This window comes from Argiope bruennichi, chromosome 2 (genome assembly GCF_947563725.1).
Source record: "Argiope bruennichi chromosome 2, qqArgBrue1.1, whole genome shotgun sequence".
Classification (NCBI taxonomy): Eukaryota; Metazoa; Arthropoda; class Arachnida; order Araneae; family Araneidae; genus Argiope; species Argiope bruennichi.
In genome coordinates this window covers 57,203,196-57,224,023 of record NC_079152.1, presented here as the reverse complement: position 1 = coordinate 57,224,023, position 20,828 = coordinate 57,203,196, and the positions used below count along the sequence as shown (strand labels likewise).

Sequence of the window (20,828 nt, the reverse complement as noted above, 5' to 3'; positions counted from 1 at the left end):
ATCAATAAAATGGAAAAAAAAAATGAAAATAATTTATTATAAATAAATTATAAACTGTGGGAATATAATTTGGTGGACATTTAAGTTTTTAAAAATATATATAAATACTTGTGAGTCAGAGAAATAAAAAAAAAATAATAATAATAAAGCCTGGAGGAAGAAAAAGTATACAATAACAAGTCAGTTCCAATCAATGCGTATTAATTAGTGACAAAATAAAATGATATTGAGTGTTATTTAAATTTAATTTGTCTTTGATGTAAACATCGAATATATTTTCTAAGTCCTAAAAGAACGATAAGCTTTATCTGTCTTCGAAGGGATTGGGGAGGGAGGGGTGGGTTGCAGGAAAGGGGTTTCACTATCTTCCATTTCAGATGGGGTCAACTGAGGTCATTTTGGGCCAGAACTCTCCTTTTCTCCCTACTCATAAGGCTTGTACATTCGAATTTATTCAAATAAAAATTATTACTTATATTTTATAGCATTATTCTAATAACATTCATAATTTACCTTTTTGCAAGTTTTGGTTTACATTGTTTAATAATTCTATAAGAATAGGTAGCTATATCATTTAAAAAATGTATCTTGTTACTCTCTTTTGAAAGTGAGTGGACAGACTGAAATGCTTTTAGTTTCACAAATTTTTCTACTTAAAATTATTTACATAGCAATTAATCAATTAAAAATATTTAATTTTGTAAGCTGGAGATGGATAAAGGCAAGGGGTGGAGGCGAGGCCCGCATTAATTAAGGGCTCCTAGAGTAATCAATCTGACCTTGGAAGTGATGTCTGCTGTTTCATAATATTCTTCATTTAGAAGTTACTACCAATATTTTCTTTCAATATTTTTATTTTACGATGTCATTGTATTTCCACAGAAACGTAGATGTCGGCGTTTTTGAACTTAGAACATGCATATGCATGAACGTAGATTTCGGCGTTTCATAGATTTCAGCGTTTAAACTTTGATTCTTAAGATTGATTTTTTATGTAATAATTCTACAATATTTTTTAATATCTAGCGTACATTTGCATAAATGAATTCACTTTATTTTCCCTTTTTTTATGCTTATTTTGCTTCTTGGTGTTTATAGTTAGCAGAATTTTTTTTAAACACTCACACAATGTACATGGAATTTTCTATTGCAACTTTTGTTTAATTTATCTGTGGCAAGCCAATATGTATGAAATTTTCCTCGACAATTTTCATTAGTTAATCTGTGACAATTACATTAGAGATATTACTAATAGGATAACAGCCTGTCTAGACGGTCACATCTTCCAGTATTAAAATAAGTGCTCTTCAAAATAGAATTATTTCGATGCCGATCTCTTCGTGAAACTAACAAACTCGTCTGACGACTCAACAACTTTTTTTTTCTCGTGCAAAATTTCTCCATGATAATATATTTTTTTCTTTGCTTTGTAACTACAATACGTTGCTAATTAGCACAACGTCTCCAAAATTTATAACTGTTTCAAGTGAACCGAAACCTTCTGTTAAGACTATAGTTCTTTTTTTAGTGGATTCTGATTGTAGTTTCTGCAATAACGATTTGTTCACGTATGTTTATAAGATTTTTCGACTGCTGTGCGAGTTCGACTGCTTCTCATTAATGTCATTATTGTGAACTAGCTAGAGTTAGATCTTTTTGTTACAATATAGATTTATCAATTTCAGATATAGTTGCATTTTTAAAGAAGAGGACAAATTAACTTCTTATTCGCTTTACTGCTGAATTTTGCATTGGCATAATATTCTAAAATGGAAATATTCGAAGAAGGAGGGACCACCCCGAAGTTTTTTCATATACTAATTAATAAATATATTTTTTGTATTATATGCATGCCATTGGTGAACTATAATTACAGAGGACCCCATTAAGGCGCGATCTTTGACTATTAATCACTGAGCTGAGGTTAATATACATGCACCAGAAAACCGAACATATAATTTAACCCTTTCTAAGGCCGGGGGAAGTATGTTTCCCACCAAATTTATCAATCTTTGTATGAAATTATGTAGGTTGGCATAAGTTCTGACACACTTTTTTAGAAAGACAGAAACTTAGATGCTTCAGTTCTTTATCTCACACAGAATGATGTGTCTTGGTTTGTCACTTAATAATAAATTTAATTTGATTAATTAATCTAATAAGCTAAATGAATCCCTTCTCTTATTCTAATTTCAAGCCTAAAAATATTTCAACATAATATGACTAGAAAAAAATGGCCCTTTAAAGGGTTAAACGCCTTTTTTTCCAGCCAGTTGAAACCAAAATTTGATACACGAGTCAGAAGTTGTAGTCATACCATTAGTCGTAGTCCCAAAATCACACAATTTATTTAATTTATTTATGCCATTACGTTTCTGAGTTATCGTATTTACATGGATATCTTAAAAATTGTGAAAGTACAAATCGACAGACCCCAAATTGGTACCAAATTGGAGAAGTGTCATCTATATTTTTGATGTTAAATCTATGTACCAAGCTTTATACATTTAGTTCTCTTCATCTTGAGCGTGTCAACTTACATTTGAACAGCTGGACAGGCAGACTTCTTCCGAATAAATTTCGTTCAAAATTTCATAGAAAATCTACACATTTGTTAAAGAATGTATATCAGTTTTGCGTTATCTTGTTTACAAAGAGACATAGTTCCGAAAATTTATTTTTTGGGTTCCGGGAAATTTGAAGCGTGGAGAAACGTCAAAATCTCTAGTTCGAATTTTTCGCCAATTACAATATTTTTTCTTTGTATACTGTAGAGAAATCGCTTAACTTTGATTTTGGGTCAGTCAAGATAACGCGAATCGAAATATTGCTATATTTAAAAAATTAACTAACATCAATGTCTTTTTAATATTGTGGTTCTTCTTTTGGCATTTCAAACGTATTATCTTGGTAATAAAATGTAAAGGAATTACGTAATTGAATTGTTTTGTTAAACTAGGATACAACTTTCTACTCGCTGAATTAGAGAAAAAATTGCATATAAATTAAACTGATATTCAAAAGCTTTTTGATTTGTAAAGTGGTGTAAGAATTATTTTTGCGTTAAACTCAATCGAAATGACTGAGGAAAAACATAAAAATTTCGAAATTTGTTTTATGAATTAAAAAATCTAATTAAAATTTAACCCTCGCTACATAAGAAGTAAATGCATATCAAATATGGTAGCCAACGGTCTGCCTCGTAGAGCGTCTTAAACGATCTTTTCATTATTTTATTTACATTAGATGACACAATTTTCAAATAATATACCACCCTATAAATATTACCAATTAACAACTTAATAACAACTTGACATTGAAAAGACGAACAATAATTTTTTGAATTGTACAAAATGAATTAATAATTTTTTGAATTGTACAAAAGCTGTTTATGGGGAAATAATTTAAAATTCTGGAACTCGTGCAAAAAAAAAAAAAATGCTTGTTGGACTTTTTAAATTTAGGTTGGCATCATTTACTTGACAGGCAATTTCACTGTTATGATAATTAAATTCTTGAAGTCCATCCTATGGATGTGACAGACATGTAACTAATCAGGCGTAGTAAGAATTTAAGATTTTTCTGCCTTTTGACACTTTTTAAAACCTCATGTTCATCAAAATAGAAAAAAAAATTAAGGTGTTTTCTATGTGGTAAATACTGCTTTATTCGTTTTAGAATTTATATTTATAAAACAGAGAAGTTGAAATATTTCAATACTTTGAATACAATTTGATTGATAAGATGTAGAGAGTTCTACAATGTTCGCTAGAATTGCTTGGAATATTTATTTTGAAATCAAAATTGATCATAGCGTTTATTTCCGTCTTTCCTTCTTGGTGCAGAAACTAAACAGCAAGATTAAAAAAAAAAAACAGTATTTTCAAAATATTGAGAAATAGTGACAAATGCATGACGGAAAATGACGCTCATGCATTAACCACCGATTTTTGTGTTTTCAAATGGATGCAATTCATTGACTTGATTGCTTGTATGAATCATCCAAAAATAAAATTAAAAAAAACAATTACAATCATTTCAACAACTTTCCCAAGGTTTTCAAGTTTTCCACTAACATATTCATACTGACTTAAACGTATCATATTAGTATTCTCAAAGTTTTCCAGCCATAATGATACGGAAAAATGTGCTTAATATTTTGATAATATTTTTAAACGGATTTGTGAAAGCTTGATCATTACGCATGCAATGGACATTAATTGCTAATCGGATGTTGTCGTATGCTCCTCTCTTACCAAAAGCATACGAAATCTTTATCAGAATTTTGAATTCAACGAATGTCAATGTTTTTTAAATTTATATTTAATGTATTATGATATCCTTTTGATTTTCGTACAATATATTTTACGGTTTGCCTTGATATGTGTTTGATCTTGATTTTGAAGTTACAAGGCCGTCGGTTTGAGGCGCATTTTATACAAATTCGTAAGCTCTTAAGTGTTATTAGCTCAATCGTGGAAAAAAAAAATTGAGGAAAATTTAACTCGAAACATCAGAGTATTATAATATTATTTGATGTCCTTATTTACAGTCGCACAGAGTATACACAGAGTATTTTTTGCGCTTACTTCGTCTATATTCTTGTAATAATACCTTTAATTATAGTAAAGATACATTACCCTTTCAGCAAGCAATGCATTGATGATTATAGCAACTGGGCATTTGAAATTGTATTTTATAAATTCAGTAATTAAAACAATGTGAAATATTGCATTTAACTACATAATTTTTTCAATTAGGGGAAATTTCGTAAAAAAAAATTGATTTTTATAAGCTATTTTTTTGAATTTATAAAGGGGAGGGAGAGAATGGTTTTTGTGTGATAGTATGCTAAAAAGATATTGACGAGCTAAAGAGGTCGAATAATTTTTATTTAAAAATTCAAATGCTGTAAATTTAATTCAAATGCTGGAAACATTTTGTTAGTCAGTAACTTACTAATCCAAGGAGTGAACATGTGTTAAAACGTTTTAGTTTTCTGTGTTTAATAGTTTACCCCATAGTGCATTTCGAACGATTTTTGTAAGTTTTCAGCTATACCAGCCTTTTATATTATCATATTAAAAGAAAAAAAAATCTTATGTGAGTCACCTTCTTTCTTGTCTTCATCATTATTAAGGGTATTGACTTTTCTGTTGTTTCTATAAAACGCAGAATTTGTAAATTGGGTCTGAATGAATAAATTTACTGTAAGACTTAACGCCTAGTTGTATCTTTTATTTACGAAGAAAAATATTTCATCAGGTCTGTTTCGCAGTTTTTTTTTGCGAATGATTAAAAAGAATACGAGTTTTATTATCGTTTTAGACTTTAAAACATTAATTATCTTATGGGATAATTTTACTGGTTGAAAACATTGTATGCAAAGAACGATGCAACCGTCAGTTCAGTCATGTAATCGATTTTAATGCTGTAGTAACTGTTTTTAGCATTCCAAGGACATTTGAAGTGCTAAAGTAAACACTACTAACTATAATAAAGATAGGTGAAAGTAAATTTTCTTTCTGTTAAAATATTATCAATCATTAAACTCTTAATTATTAGCGGCGTAAAACCTTCTACATCTTGTTTATATTGTTTTTCGAGTTTACTGTTTTCTTCTGTTATTTTTCTTACCCTTGAACGCTTCAGTGAGTGTACTTAGGTGGGATGTGTACCACCTATTGGGATCTATTAGAAAAAGAAAACGGTGAAAAGAAAAGAAAAATCGCTTCTGTTTGTTACTTGGAAAGCACTTGAAAATAAATGATCCAATATATAGGTTCTAAAAAACATTTAGATAAAAAATGATTTATCAATGGCTGGGAAATATTTTATTAAAAATTGGCCAGTGGCCTTTGTCTCCGTTTTTGATTACATTCGAATGTTATTTACCGACCATTAGAATTTTATGAACCCATTTACCGTACTTGTGCAAACTTACAGAGAGAGAGAACAATACGACTCGTGTGAGGCGTCTGCATGCCGGGAAGCGTTCATTTGAACGAAATAAATGTATTGATAGAATTGCAGGTAAAACACACATATAGCATTATAATTACAGTTTCTATGTCTGGTCGAAAGCATGTTAGTTCCGCATCGGTCTGGTTTATTCGCGCAGTGAAGGGTTATTAAATCTTAAGGTCAATTTGTTACGTTCATTAAACATGCAGAGAGTGGTTTAAAGCAATCCAGTAAGGTTTTTGAATGTTGTTGCTGAAACTTGTTTTCTCTTTTCTCGATGAATTCAGCATTATATTAAGCTCTAATTAGCAATAAACTTGGATAAAGTTAGTGATGCACTAATTTTATCAACTTATCCTTTATTATTCTTTAACCAATTTAAGTGAAGATCCTTATTAAATCTAGTTTCCGTGATACTTTAAAATAACATTGCTGGTCAAGTCTGGATTTTGGGAATTCTATTCTACCAAAAATGAGCAGGATATATGTTCCTGGAGGAGGTTAAACTCGACTTGGTGTAGGTCCGTCGACTAGATTCCTGCTCATTATCTGACCACGGTTAAAAACGTCGTAAAATAATTCTCTTATTGCTTTGAAACGGGACATTAATATAACTAAACTTGAAAACATTTTTTCTTCAGTATTTTTTACAATGCTTTTTGCGTCATGTGAATTTTTAGAAAATAAAATAGACTTGACTAACGCCATTGTAATCTCAACTAGTCCTGTCTTGTGAAATAAATGTATGGGTATATTTTTATATAGAAAGAAGCTGAGATCGTATTTTTAAGAAAGCTTATTTTTACATGTAATTTTCTAATGAGGTCGTTCACGTGAAATCGCCAGGCACTCTCCAGTTCTGCAGTAATTTTCATTATTCAAGTTTTAAATTATTAACAAACAAATAAGAAGACAAAGACTACAGTGACTGCCATGATTCATATGACGATTCGTCTTTCATTAAATATAAAAAGAATTTAGAAAAAAACAACAACAAAAAACAGGTTATTTGTCGCAAAAACAGATAGATAATAATTTACAAAATTATCTAAATAAATCTAAATTATTAAGAATTAAATTTAGGAAATTTATCTAAAATGAAATTGCAAAGGAATTCATGCAAAAATTAGTTTAACAGCTAATGCAGATGCATCGCTCTTATTTCTAGAAGCCAAATCTTACATCGTCTGCTCTTATCAATGACCTTTCTGTTGGTATAGTATTTCGATGCTTACGATGACCCAAACTTAAAAAAAATTTCTTGCCTTATTCTTCGTTCCTTACTTTTTATACAAACCTTATATTAAAACTGACACTTTAGTGAAGAAAATGAGGCCTTCAAATTCATGCGCGATATATTTTTTTCTGTAAAAATGAATAGTGAATTATTTTTTTTCCGCTTTGAAATTAAAAAAAAAAGTTTTTTTGTGACGTCACATTTTTTTACACGTATGTATATGAATTTATATTATGTATTTGTATACAAAGAGAAAGTATCGTCATCTTCAAACAATTCAAACTCGAGATTTTGACAAATATCCACGTATCAGCCCCTCCCCCCCTCCCAGTACGAAAAACGCATTTTTCGAATTTTGTCTATTTGTAAACATGCTTTAAGCCTCACGGGTGAAATTCGATTTATGGTCTTAACCCAAATTTGTAGATCAAATTTTGAACAAAATCCATTCGGAGGAAGTCTTTCTGTCCGGCTGTTCGAAGACAAGCAAATAAGATAACTGTCAAACGTAAAAAGCTAGATATTAGATGAAATTTAGTATTTAGATTCAGCATCTAAAAATAAATCTGCATCAAATTCGACTAGGGATTGGCGATCTGTCTGTCTGTACTTTCTTATACATGTAAACGTAGTGACTTAAATCAATGAAATTGATTTATGATCTTGGACTACGATTCTACGCCAAATTTTGGATTCAATCGGCCAAAAAAGATGCCTAAGATGCATTTTCGGTTTTCTGGAATTTGTGTATTAAACCACATGCCAGCGATTAATCGCGTAAGAGAGATATTTCATTACGTATGTTCATCAATGCCATGCAATTTATACACAAGTACCAGTTTTCTTTATTATTCTACGCAACACACAACTGGCATGTGTGGGATTCTGTATATAGAAATCTGAGAACTCCTGTAGTTCTTGGGATTTGCCTTAGGTTCATGATTTTTATGCGATTGGAATCTTTATCATAAAGTTTTACAGAGATGATTTCCACTTTAAGATCCGCAATGAATTCCAAAATTAAATAAATGCGGTGCATTCGATGAATATTAAATGAGTAGGAATCATAGTATCTGTTCCATCCATCTGTTCCTAACAGTATTTCCTAACTGTATTCCATAATCTGTGTATAGAAATCTGAGAACTCCTGCAATTCTCGGGATTTGCCTTAGGTTCATGATTTTTATGCGATTGGAATCTTTATCAAAAAGTTTTACAGAGATGATTTCCACTTTAAGATCCGCAATGAATTCCAAAATTAAATAAATGCGGTGCATTCAATGAATATTAAATGAGTAGGAATCATTACATTCATTTTCAGAAGTTATTCATTTTACAATTAGGATAAAAATAATTTTAACTCGTATCATCTTTAAATAAATATAAATAATTTTTCACCTGTTTGTCAAAGCATTCTCGTTTTTCAAGATTAAATTGGCAGAATTCTTTTAATTGATTTTACTCTGTTAAGTTTTTATTAACTATCCCAAGGCAATGAAAAAAGGATAAAATTTCATCATTTGCAAAAGTCGGATTATGAAATTGAAAATTCTTTCAAAAAGGCTCTTAATTTTTTTCCCATAAAAAATATTTATCTTTTGATAATAAAGTCATGATTGCAGAGTGCAGAACATATTGATCTTGTGACTGTATTTGGAAAGATAAGCCCCACCCTCAATTATCGAACCAGAAAGAGGGATCTGGAAGGATTTTATCTCATGTAAGGGGAACACGCGTTCCGAGCGGATTGCCATTCATTAATGAGATCATGACAAAGGCTTAGGAGAAATGCGCTGGATTATGTCCGTGTCATCCGTAGCTTAACTTCAGTGTCCGCTTGTATTTCCTAACAGATCTTTAAAATAATTAGAGAAGGTTCGCATCTATCAGGTCATGAGATGGATTTAATACAAAGGGATTTTGGACTGTGAGAGAATGGTTTTGGTAAAGCTCATTATTACGTTAATAAGTGCACGTTATAAATATCAAGAACAATGTTAATGATAATAGAAAGCAAATATATTCCAAAACTTGAGTATTGTACGCTCACTAGCAATCTTTTCTCTGCTAATAATGAAAATTAATTTGTGTCTATCGGCGTTATCGGGACAGACTATTAGATCTGGTACTACTAATTTCGGCACATATATTTTAGAAGGAGCAATTTTTTGAATTTTTATAATTAATTGAAAATTAATAGAAACTTTTTCGTTTTTCGCGATATCTCTTGCAATTATTGCAGCACAAAAAAATTTGCACGTATTAAAAAAAGTTAAAAAATAAAAATTCAATGATAATTAAAAAAATTGCAATGATATCAAGTTAAAAGCTATATAGTTTTTGTCTGTTTTTAATCAATTTTTAAAAACGCTTCAAAACTTGTTTTATAATGTATTTCATTGTTGTAAAGAAATTCGAATTGTTGCTATAAACTCAACAATTCCTCGATTCACTTCCTCGATAAATCCTCGATTTCACTTCCATCGTTAATGATGAAGGTATGAAGATATGGTTTCTTTTTTCCCGTAATGAGTAGATTTGTATTTAAAGTATACTTTTATTGTATTTTTGTTCTATTTGCATCAAGGCTTGATTAATGATAAATATTTTTTAAAGTACTTTCATTTTTAAACATTGATCTTCTTTAATGCAAAATAAATAAATGCATAAAATATATTATCATTTTTGCATCCTGAAGATTTTCTTATTATAATCCTATTTCTTATAGTAATGCACTGAATTTCATGTTGAAGCAAAATGTATTGAATAATCCTCTGAATCTTGATATAAATTATTACGCAAGGAGATAAAAAAATCCTTTCAATTTCGGGTTTTTCTTTTTTTTTCTGTCAGCGGATATATTGCATCTACTGATAATCAATTTCTTTTCTAAAAATAAGTGAATGCACACATGCATCAATCGAAGCACTGCTGGACAGATTCTAGGACTTAGAGCTGCCACATTTGATACAAGTATACTTTGGAGGGTAGCAATAAGTACCTCGAAGCCATTATTTAAAAATTTTAAGTGTTTTTAAATGAATCGAAATTTTCATATTTGGAAGTGGCTACTTCCGAAAATATTGCTGCATAAAAATGATTTAATTTTCTTTTTCTATGATATCAGTTTACTAGCCTTGTATAATTAATTTTTAGCAAGGTTTAAAATGATTTTGAAATATGGTTCGCGTCAATGCCTTTCATTGTTTTTGAATAACAATGCCTATTTCAATGCTTCATCAGCTTTAAATTTCACGCTGTCCCTTTGGTATAAAATGATATAGAAACCAACGCAGTTGTTGCATACGATAAATTTTTTTTTCTAAAGATATATTTTTATATATTTTTTATCAATTCTAAATATAAAATAATTTTTAAGAATAACTTGTAACATTACTTTTTTTTATCGTAATGAAATAGATTATTTCCATTGCTTCTTTGGGTATTTCAATACCGTTTTGATTGATGTGTTGAAATTTAGGAAACTTTTTCCTAACTCATTTTCTTGTACTTTTTTTTTTTCCTTTTTTGTACTCAATGAAAAGCAATTTAAAAATACCGAATTATGATATTAAGTGTATCTTTTTATCTGCTACTAAAAAATCCTCTGCAGATTATTAGTCATTTGTGGATTATAATTAGATTAAATACGTAATTTATAAATAGTTAAATGTCTAATTATTATAATTTAAACTAGCATGATGAAAATAAGAAATAATCATTATTAAATCTTATACTTGTTTTTAAAGTATCTTTTAAAATTATTTAAAACAAAATGTATTCATGTAAAATGTTGTTCAAATACAAATAGATTTCATGTACATTTAAATTATTGGCAGTTTCAGGTTGTCAAAAATTAAACAAGTAAAACATTTTAATGTTAAATGATATAACTAATCGATATTATCAGTCTAATAGGTAAATCAGTTGGTCGTCGAAGGCACATAGCTGAACATAATTTACATTAGTTTATAAAATCTTAATAAAATTCAAGGAAATTTGAAAAATGAAGTATAAAATTAACACTGTAATAAGATTTTCATTGAAAAAAAAAAGACTCATTGGTTTTTCAAGAATAGCTCTGAATGAAAATTTGCTACCAAGACAGTTTTTAGATAAGAATTTAAATAATTGTTTTACCCATGTTAATCTATTATATTATGATTAATTAAAAAGCTCTCCTTTAATATGATATTAAAATGAATACGATATAACGAATTCATCCGAGGAACAAAACGGATCTTTAAACTTGAAACTCTTTATTGATGAAATTTTTTACTTTTATTTATTTACCAGATTTATCCGATATTTTAATTTCACATGTTTTATAGTAAATTCATTTTCTAGTAGTTGCTAGTAAACATTCGTTGCGAAGTAGCGTTAAAAACAAACATTTATTGCATTATAAACAATAGTAGATATAGCAGGAAATTCCTGATACAGCAAAACCCCTTTACAATGCTTTAATCATCTAAAGTGCAAAAATGCAGTATTTTTCCTACTTAGTTACAACAAATAAATATTATGAAAACAGTTTTCCAACAGCAACATAAAAAACAGTTATCGACAGAGATATATTACATCTCTCAGTAAGAGGTTAAAAAGTGGACAATGTTTTTATTGTCCTTACATAATGCGTCGAATACATTTTCTTCTATTGTGTTCATAACCGTGATCATCGTTTGACTTCTTTGAAAAGAAATCTCAATACGATCTCGTATTCCTCCCTATTGTGCTCGTCGATATCTGGATTTGACATTTTATCTGTACTGTGTTCTCTTTAGATATTTTTTTTGGTGCATTTACAAAGATCTGATCTATATAGAGGGGGGGGGGGGATCGGAGCAGTGAAGAGGAGGAATTGTAATATTCTTTTTCTCCCAACAGTCGCTGCAGTGACATAAACAGTATGTATGAGTCTGAAAAGCATACCGTGGTTTTCAGTTTTACTGTGCGTTTTTATTTGTTGTATTCACCTACCGCTGTTGGATAAATCAGGCAGTAAAAACAGCGCCAAAAAAAGAGAATATGGATGTTTGAAACTTGTGGAAAAAGCTCGAAATTAATTGTATGAATTTCAAACCATTAATTAGCTTCTAGAAATGAAGTGTCTTGTAAATTATAGGTTCGCGTAAATATGGAGTAACTGAGGTTTTCTTCCTCGTACAGAAATAAGAGCAAGTTTTTGCTTATTGAGACAAAATGAATTTTTTTCCCCCTCCATTTGCCTGTTCTTAAGTTCTAGTGGTGCCCGCATAAATCTCCATCACATTTGCAAGAAACATTGAGTCGTTGAATAATCTCAGTTGATTATTCGATATCAATTATGGTTTTTATTCGTTAACAGAAAATTGATTTCAATATATATATATATATATATATATATATATATATATATATATATATGGTAATATCCTTAGAATAAAATATGGGGAAGATGAGTGAATATGAATTCAAGAGTATCATCTATTATATTCAAGTTTAATAATATTAAATTTAACGCAGAGTTTATTTTAAAAACAGATTTTTATTAATTTATTGGAAAGTGCAACTTCTTTATGTTAATTATTCCTGCTTTTTAATCTTTAATTTTTAACTCATTATTATAAATATTAATTTTCCTTTCTGAAATTCACAATCAGGGTGCGATCTTCGTATAGAATTGAAAGCCGATAAGATTAATCAATCCATTAATTGATAATTAAATTTATGAAATATTAGAACACTGTCATCTGAACATGCAAGTGTATGAATTTTTAAATTCTAACTTATCAAGAAGTGAGTGGAAAATCGGTTCCAAAATTCCATTACAAATATGAAGAACAAGTAAATTTTTTTATAACTTGGATATTACGTAACAGTTTATGATAAATGAACAATCTTTTTCATGTTTGTATTGTTCCATAGTTTGTTTCCAGTTACATCACTGACTTGTTCTATAATTTGGTGTTGTACTTTTTGCTGACATAAAACGCTTTTTGTGCCTCAAAATTCTTTATTATGTTGGTATTATTTTCTATTTTCAGTCTCTTTAATAGAGAATATTCGTTATTTCTGTGCATCCGTTTAATTTGAATCAAGATCGGATAATTTAGAAAAGGTTGAAAAAAATAGACATAATAATTATCAATAACAAGATAAATGGAGGATTATTACTTGCAACTGGTACAAATATCTAATATTGAGCTTGATTGGATGAATCGATACATTCTTAAAAATGGGCTTGCAGTGGAAGTAATACTAGAAAGACGATAGATCATAAAGTTTTTATTTGAAAATATTCTACAAAAAAAAAAAAAAAAAAAAAAATGCTGATACGATAACATTGCTTGAGTGCGCTAAGTGAGTTTTCACTGCCTTTGGTTAATTTTTATAAAATGTGAAAATACATGAAAAGGATTGTCTTGAAAGTATATTGGAACCTCACTTAACCAGCATAATTCGTTTCCGAATCTTACTGGTAATATGAAAAACTCACTAAGCGAAATACTATTTTCCATTGGAATTCATGTAAAACAGGACGTTTTCATTCTGAAAAAATGTTCAAATAAATTTATAATTACGTAATTTTATATTAATAATGCATGTTTTTCTAAGACCATTGTCTAAAAATATATATTCTTTGTCTGCACTTCAATATTTTACGAATATGAGACATAGCACTATCATTAAATGAATTTGTAGCCCGCGTAACTACTGTCTTATCTGGTCGATATTTCTCAACATAAAATGCAATACTTTCCCATGCTTTCGGCATCTCTCTCATTTCATTGGAAACTTGTTATTCTACTGCGTTTATTATTTCTTCCTCTCCTGACTTAAATCTCCTCCGCAGCTTTTTGTTGTGACACAGAATGCAGTTCCATAAGCTCTTCGGTAGATCTGCCTATGTTCTTCCACTAGTTCATGATGTCGATTCTGTCCCTCTTTAATCTACAATCTTGGCCAGGGAAAAAATCTCGCCGATTAAAACTCCACAGGCACTAGCTCAAGCTCCTCAGAATCGCATTCGACAATAATACCGACCAAAAATTTGCATATAAATGTAAGGGTTCTCTTCAAACGAGCATTTAGCTTAGGCGAAACATCGCTCGTTAATTGAGTCACTTTTTTGCATTTTGTTTTGCTCGTTATGCGAATCTCTCGCTACGAGAGATGTTCGTTAAGAGACGTTTGACTGTAATTCAGACAAGAATTATCTGTTCTCAGTGAGAGATTTTACGTCTTATTTTTTTATAAATTAAATATCAAGTTGATTCTAATCGGTTTCATTCCTGATTTGCTTATTTGAAAATTATTGCTTATTCATGTCTCATTCTGCATTTTTATAATTCTGCAATAATCTGAATTTTCATATATTCTAAATCCTCATTTGTTCTGTTATCTTTTATTAGTAACTTCACGCCTATATATATATATATATATATATAATGTGTGTGTGTGTGTGTATAATGATATCTCTTAAATTAATTTAAATTAAATTCCTATTTTTTATCTTAATGTAGCTCATATTAACTTCATTCTAAAGTGTTCTCTTATTTCCTACCTACAATTCCCACTTTTTTATTTAATTAATTCTACACGCGCTCTATAAACCTGCTGAATTCAGCAGGTTCTCGCGCTCTGAGCGTAGGAACAAAAATTCTAATGCTTACAACATTCTTTTAAAGATACCTAAAATTCCCTTGCCTAAATCGACATGTGTCAAAGAAATCCCTATCAAAATATCATAGTAAAATTACTGAAGGGAAGCCTTTTGGTTTCTTCTACTCTCGTGTCGCGATGTAGAATGACATTTTCTTACCACTTATTCTTTGTTCGTAAATTATGCCCCTCGAGGTGAAATAGATCGAAGTTTTAAAATTTTCAAAAGCTTCTTCTTCTCGACCACGCATCAGCTAATTTACGTTTACATATATACCATGTAAAACATTGAATAAATTATAAGTTGAGAATCGGCCCTTCATGGCCAGTCTGCTAATGGAAGTTTATTTAAGCATTTAAACATATTACAAATAAGGGGTATGGTGCTGTTATTTGAAATTGCATTCTACCCTGTAATCGTCTGTGCGGTAATACTCCTCATCAACGTAAATGTAATCCCATCATATAATTAAATTCGGTAACATTAGCGACTCACTACATAAATCATTACTTCACGCATCACTGGAAAGTGTTGCTACTTTATTGTTATTTTACTTAGTAACTACTTTAAAATTACTCTTTGAAAGGAAATGTATATTTGGTTGTACTGAACTGATAAAGCTAAGAGTATTTTTCAATCACTAACGTATTTCTGGATAACAATTTTAGGGCGGTTTTCAAACGTATAATGCTTTATGTCCGTCACGGAATTGTAGTGACAAATAATAAAATGTTAATCATATTTAGATGCATTTTATTTTTGGCATTAGATGATATACTTTGCTCGTTTGGGCTTAGACTATTTTTATATTTTTTTGCTAAAGAAGTATGAAATATTACTGTTTAATTATCACAAGTTCTTCATTAAATTGGATACGTATTTGTGAGCAAATTTTGAAATATTTATAACAAAATTTGTTCTGGTAGCATAATTTTCAACAACTATATTTGATAAGAAATCGAAATATTCGTAACCCATAAGAAAAAAAAAGTAAAAAATTATTTATGAACTAGCATTCTCCTGAATTCCGATGCCGATAAAAATAATTACTTTTTAAAAATTTATGAAATATTATTAATGTGAATTATTCTTTTATATAAATATTTTAATGCAAAATATTCACAATCTTCGCAATGTCTGTAATTTTATTTTCATGTAATTTTTATATGTAAAATATTATAATACTCAATCTCTCTTATTTGCAACTTTAATTAAAACGGGAAAAAAAACACCTGTCGAAGAATTCTAATTTTTTAAAAATTTAATATTTCGTTATTTCTTTGTATATTTATTATTTCTTAGTATGATATATTTCGTAATAATTTATATTCATACTTCCTGAGAAGTCGAATAATATTTCCTAGTTTCTGAGATTATAATTTTGGAAAAATAGCAATTTATAAAATCTACAGAAAATTTGTTCTTTTTCAACAAGTCACATTATTGATATTTAAACTCGATTCGTTTATCTTTATTTTTTTTAAAATTAATAATAATTTTTAATTATATAGCATTGAAACACGCATACAAAAGATTAAATTCAAAATTATACGTGAGTATAAATTAATAACTTAAAATACTTAGAAAATACTTAGAAATTAAAATATACTTAGATAATACTTGGAGAATAATTAGAGAATTTTTTCTGTAAATTAAAAATGACATTACTGGAAAACATTTAGAAGTGGTGGGGGATTTTTGTACAGTAACATGTTCCGAAGCAATTAAGGGGAAATTATTAATATTTTTGTTCATTTTTATCACAAATTCGATAAAAATTTTGGATCTCCTTTCTAATAAGTATTTACTAGCCAAGAAGTAACTACGTCCCAAATTGGATAGTTCTAGGTTCGAATATTTATCATGCTGAAGGAATTTTTTGACATTGTATGTCACATGATGAGATTTACACATAATAAACCTATTTATAAACATTAAGTGCTAAAAATTAAAAAGATAACGTCTTATTATTTTTTGTTGTTGCCAAAATTTTGTTGAATTTGCTATTTTTCAATACAATAAATTTCTTGCGTCTCTTTGTTTAAAAACACAGTAAAAAACGTATGGCATTTTTAAGTTTACCTAGGTATTTGCAATTTATTTAAAATTTAGAAAAATTTTAGGAAATGCTCTCATTTTATTTAAAGATTCTGAACTGGATCTGACTCCTATGGAAACTTTAAAAATTGTAGCATGCCTTTTGAGAGTTTACGATCATCATCTCTAATGATATTAATAATTATTCTCTTGTTATTTGTATGGTTTAGTTACTGAGGTTTCTGTTCAATGGTATACAAATTCATTCCAAAAAATAATACACTTAATTTTTTCTTCAAAGCCAATTGACTTTTCAGTAAGGTTGTAATTTCCTCGCCAATTTTACGCTTAGGAAGGAAATTATTATGGTGTCTTCAGATTCACATAGCTCGCCTTTTTTGTCTTGTAATTGCATTTGCAATCAAACACCCTCTCCTTATTTTTTCTTTAGTAATATATTTTAATTTCAAAATGAGCCTATTGTAATTGGATAGTCTACACTATTAAACATTATTCGATTATACATTACTTCTTGTATTTTAAGAGAAATAAATTCACTTCAATAATACATTTTATTTAAATTTTTGGACCGATTATCACGAGTGCTGAGTTTTCTAAAATGTTGCTTCATCTTCTCGAAATGTCATGGTGGCTTACTAGTAGAATCTTCTCTACAGAGAAGGTTGATAGTTCATAGTTTGATTCTACTAAGTGTTCCGTGTTTGTGGCGACATATTATGTTCGTTCTACTAATAATATCATTTTCAAATTGTAGCGTGGAAATACGGCGAGAAATGCTGGCTCAAATGTCATTCTCATCACCTCCATGTTATCTAATTTTACGGCCCTTCTCTTAATAGTTTTTGTGTGATATTGAAATGGTACAAAGCAACAATAACATAACGTTTCTTGAAGCAAATCATACTTGAATTCTGATGACGTTACGATTAGTTAAACACCGATAATGTTCTACGCATGAGAATTTTTGCTGGCTTCATTAATTTTCCAAGTACGAGAAACTGATGATGAATATATAATCAGTTTTCTTTTTTTCTTCCTTTTTTTTTAATATTGGGGATTATAAACAATTGCTTTTTTTCTAAAACTGTTCTTCATGCTTATCTATTCCTATCTTCATTATTTGTTGTTCCAGGATCGGATGTGGCTTCGGAATGAGGGCCGTTTATTCGGCGTCGTCTTCGTGCTTTTCAACGTCCTCCTGGCAGTCTTCAATGTCCTCAACTACCGAGTTGCATCCAGAGCTACCGTCCCTTGTGTCGTGATAGTCGCCCCCACCCCAGCCCCTCAAGCCGACACTCCAGTCCCCACGTCACCCCATCGACGAGCACCCGTGTCTTCCCCCACACATCCTGCCGCCTCGACGGCATCGCTGGCATGGACCGACATAGAAGCTACAGGTAAGTTCTTTTACCCCAGTACGGTTTTCCCGCCCAGCTACGACGAGTTCCCGCGTTCACAACGGCCCGGGTTGTCCGTTCTGTTAATTAATCTGTCAGTTAATGTAATGTAGAAGTGGCCAAATGCATGTCGGCATAAATAAAGACCAAGTGCCAGATTCTAGGCTATAGATTTAATTACAATTAAATTACATTATGTAAAGGGTTAACATTTTGGGAATAAACAGCTTTGGTGGCTCAAGAATCATTTCTAATACATCAATAAACATTACTGGACATGGTGCCCCCTTCTGCTCTCTCCTTGCTTCTTCACACCCCGAACCTCTCTTTTTCCTCTGGTCAGTGCTCTCCAGGGACGACCTCGAATCCAGGATACAAAATTTGACCATAGAGAACTATGGCCGATTCTTACTACCACAAATCGATGGGGGTGCAAAGACATTCAGAAATGCACATTATGCATCCAATTTATTTGGCAAATCCTCAAATTTATTTATTTATTTTTTTAAGTTCTGAAGATTTTTAGATAGGATGTAGATTTTGGGCAATGTCCATTTAAAGGTACCTACCATAAATTTTTCGCATAGTTTATGTAATTGCCCTTCATAATTCGCTACAAGCTATTAGGTACTTGTAACAGAATGTTACATGTTTTTAAAAAAGAGTATGTGGACAAGAAAATAAAAAATAAAAAAAAAATCTAAGAACTGACAGTCCTCTCATTTTAATTCAAACTGGGACGTTAATTATGCAAGTTGATTGTTTTATAAGTATTGTTGTTATCAATAGTCAATCTTCATTTTTTCTGATTTCTGTAGTATAAATACATTGGCAATTCAAAGGATGTCAAGTAATTCCTCCCGTCTCAAGCCAGTAAGGTTCAATTTAGAAATCTTGGTATCGTGTTTATCTTATCTAAATATACAATTTGAGTGCTTATTAAATTGATAAAAATCTGTCTTATTTTAGGCGATGAAAAAAAAAAGTTAAACGTGCTACGTATTTTGTAGATGTTTCTATCAAGCTGGCAAGTACAATTTGGAAAATAACGAAGCAGCTTTTAAAAATTAGCATAAATTAGTGAATTTTTTTAATAAGTTCATTTTTGCATTTGTTCTACGGTGATGAAAAATTGTCATATATGTATATATATATTTGTCAGTTTTAAAATCTAAAGCCTATTCGTATAATTAAAAGAAATATTAGAAGAGATCATTCTTTCTATTGAAAATTCTATTTATTATTCTGTTTTCTATTCAAATTACTGATGTTTTGACACGAATGAATTATTATTTTCCTTAAAATTTTTTTTCTTAAATTATTATTTAAGTAAATAAAAAGATTTGATTGTACTGCAAAGTGATAACTGCAAACTGCACTTTAAAAAATTCTTAGGAAAATAAATAATTTCCTTTCGATTCATTAAAGAAAATTGAAATTATATTTGAAGAAATAAATTTTCTTGAAATATGAATTGATTTTCTATTTTATTTAGGTTCTTGTTTACTAATCTGATCGAAATGAATGTTATTAAAAATTATTTTCGTTTTGCAGCTGATGGAAACAATATAACTACACCCCATACTCAAATTGTAAAGATTCGCAATTCAACGAGAGAAGAAACAATTTCTCCGTCTAATTACACTTTACCCTGGGAAACAGAACAAAGGGATAAATATACAGTTATTAAACGATACATTCCAGCTGATGGTAAGTTCCACATGCTTTTACAATGCTATATAGCAGAACTTTTCAGCAGTCTTGATAGATATTTGTATGGTTAAAAAATAATTGTATATTTGTGCTGGTTTTATTAAATGAAAGTCAATACCACATTGTTTTATGAAATGTATTTAACTTCTTTTATAAAAATATTTGAAAAATAAACACCAATGCAATAAATTAATCTTATTTTTTTAGGAACCTCATTTTCGAATTTTTCTACCACAAGCTAGGTTTGTTTAAACAAATAAATTATCCTATAATACGGCATCTACCCCGCCCCCGGTCGTCAACATAAGATTTAAAAATATCGACATCCAAAAGGTTAATTATATTTAATTATTATATCCATGGACATTCAATCTTTTATTTCTAACGTATTTTTTAGTATTTGTATGAAATACTGCATGTAGCCCAAGAGTTATATTGAATTTTTATCATCTAAAAGTGTAATAAAAACCACGAAGAAGCTATCTGATCTGACTTCATTCAAAGATGTTTTTGCTTATATTTATACATTGACTAAGCTAAGTAGCTAAATTTGCGGAAAATCGGAGAGAATATTCAAACGACAATATCGATGACAAACAATCAAAAATATCAAAAGTAAGGAGCAGAAAATCTTTATTACAGTAGGCCTTTTTTGAGTTGCTACCAATCTATAATAATAATAATAATAAAACAATATGTGAGATAATATGTCTCCAACCCAGCGTAGAATCTGCCTTTATGCAGGCTGTCAAAGCTACGGATGCGTCCAATGCAAGATTTTAATGTCATATGTATTCATTATCATGACCGAGAA

The 20,828-nt window shown here is 29.8% G+C and overlaps 1 protein-coding gene across 2 annotated transcripts in view; it reads left to right on the top strand.

Moving 5' to 3' along the window:
- Positions 1–20,828, top strand: part of LOC129961857 (beta-1,4-glucuronyltransferase 1-like) — a 125,261-nt gene that overhangs the window by 85,265 nt on the left and 19,168 nt on the right. For both annotated transcript variants that reach the window (XM_056075455.1, XM_056075454.1), the window contains 2 exons: positions 18,037–18,301; positions 19,856–20,011. In XM_056075455.1, the coding sequence (XP_055931430.1) occupies positions 18,043–18,301; positions 19,856–20,011 (415 nt within the window). In that variant the 5' untranslated portion in view covers positions 18,037–18,042. The remainder of the gene's footprint in view (positions 1–18,036; positions 18,302–19,855; positions 20,012–20,828) is intronic.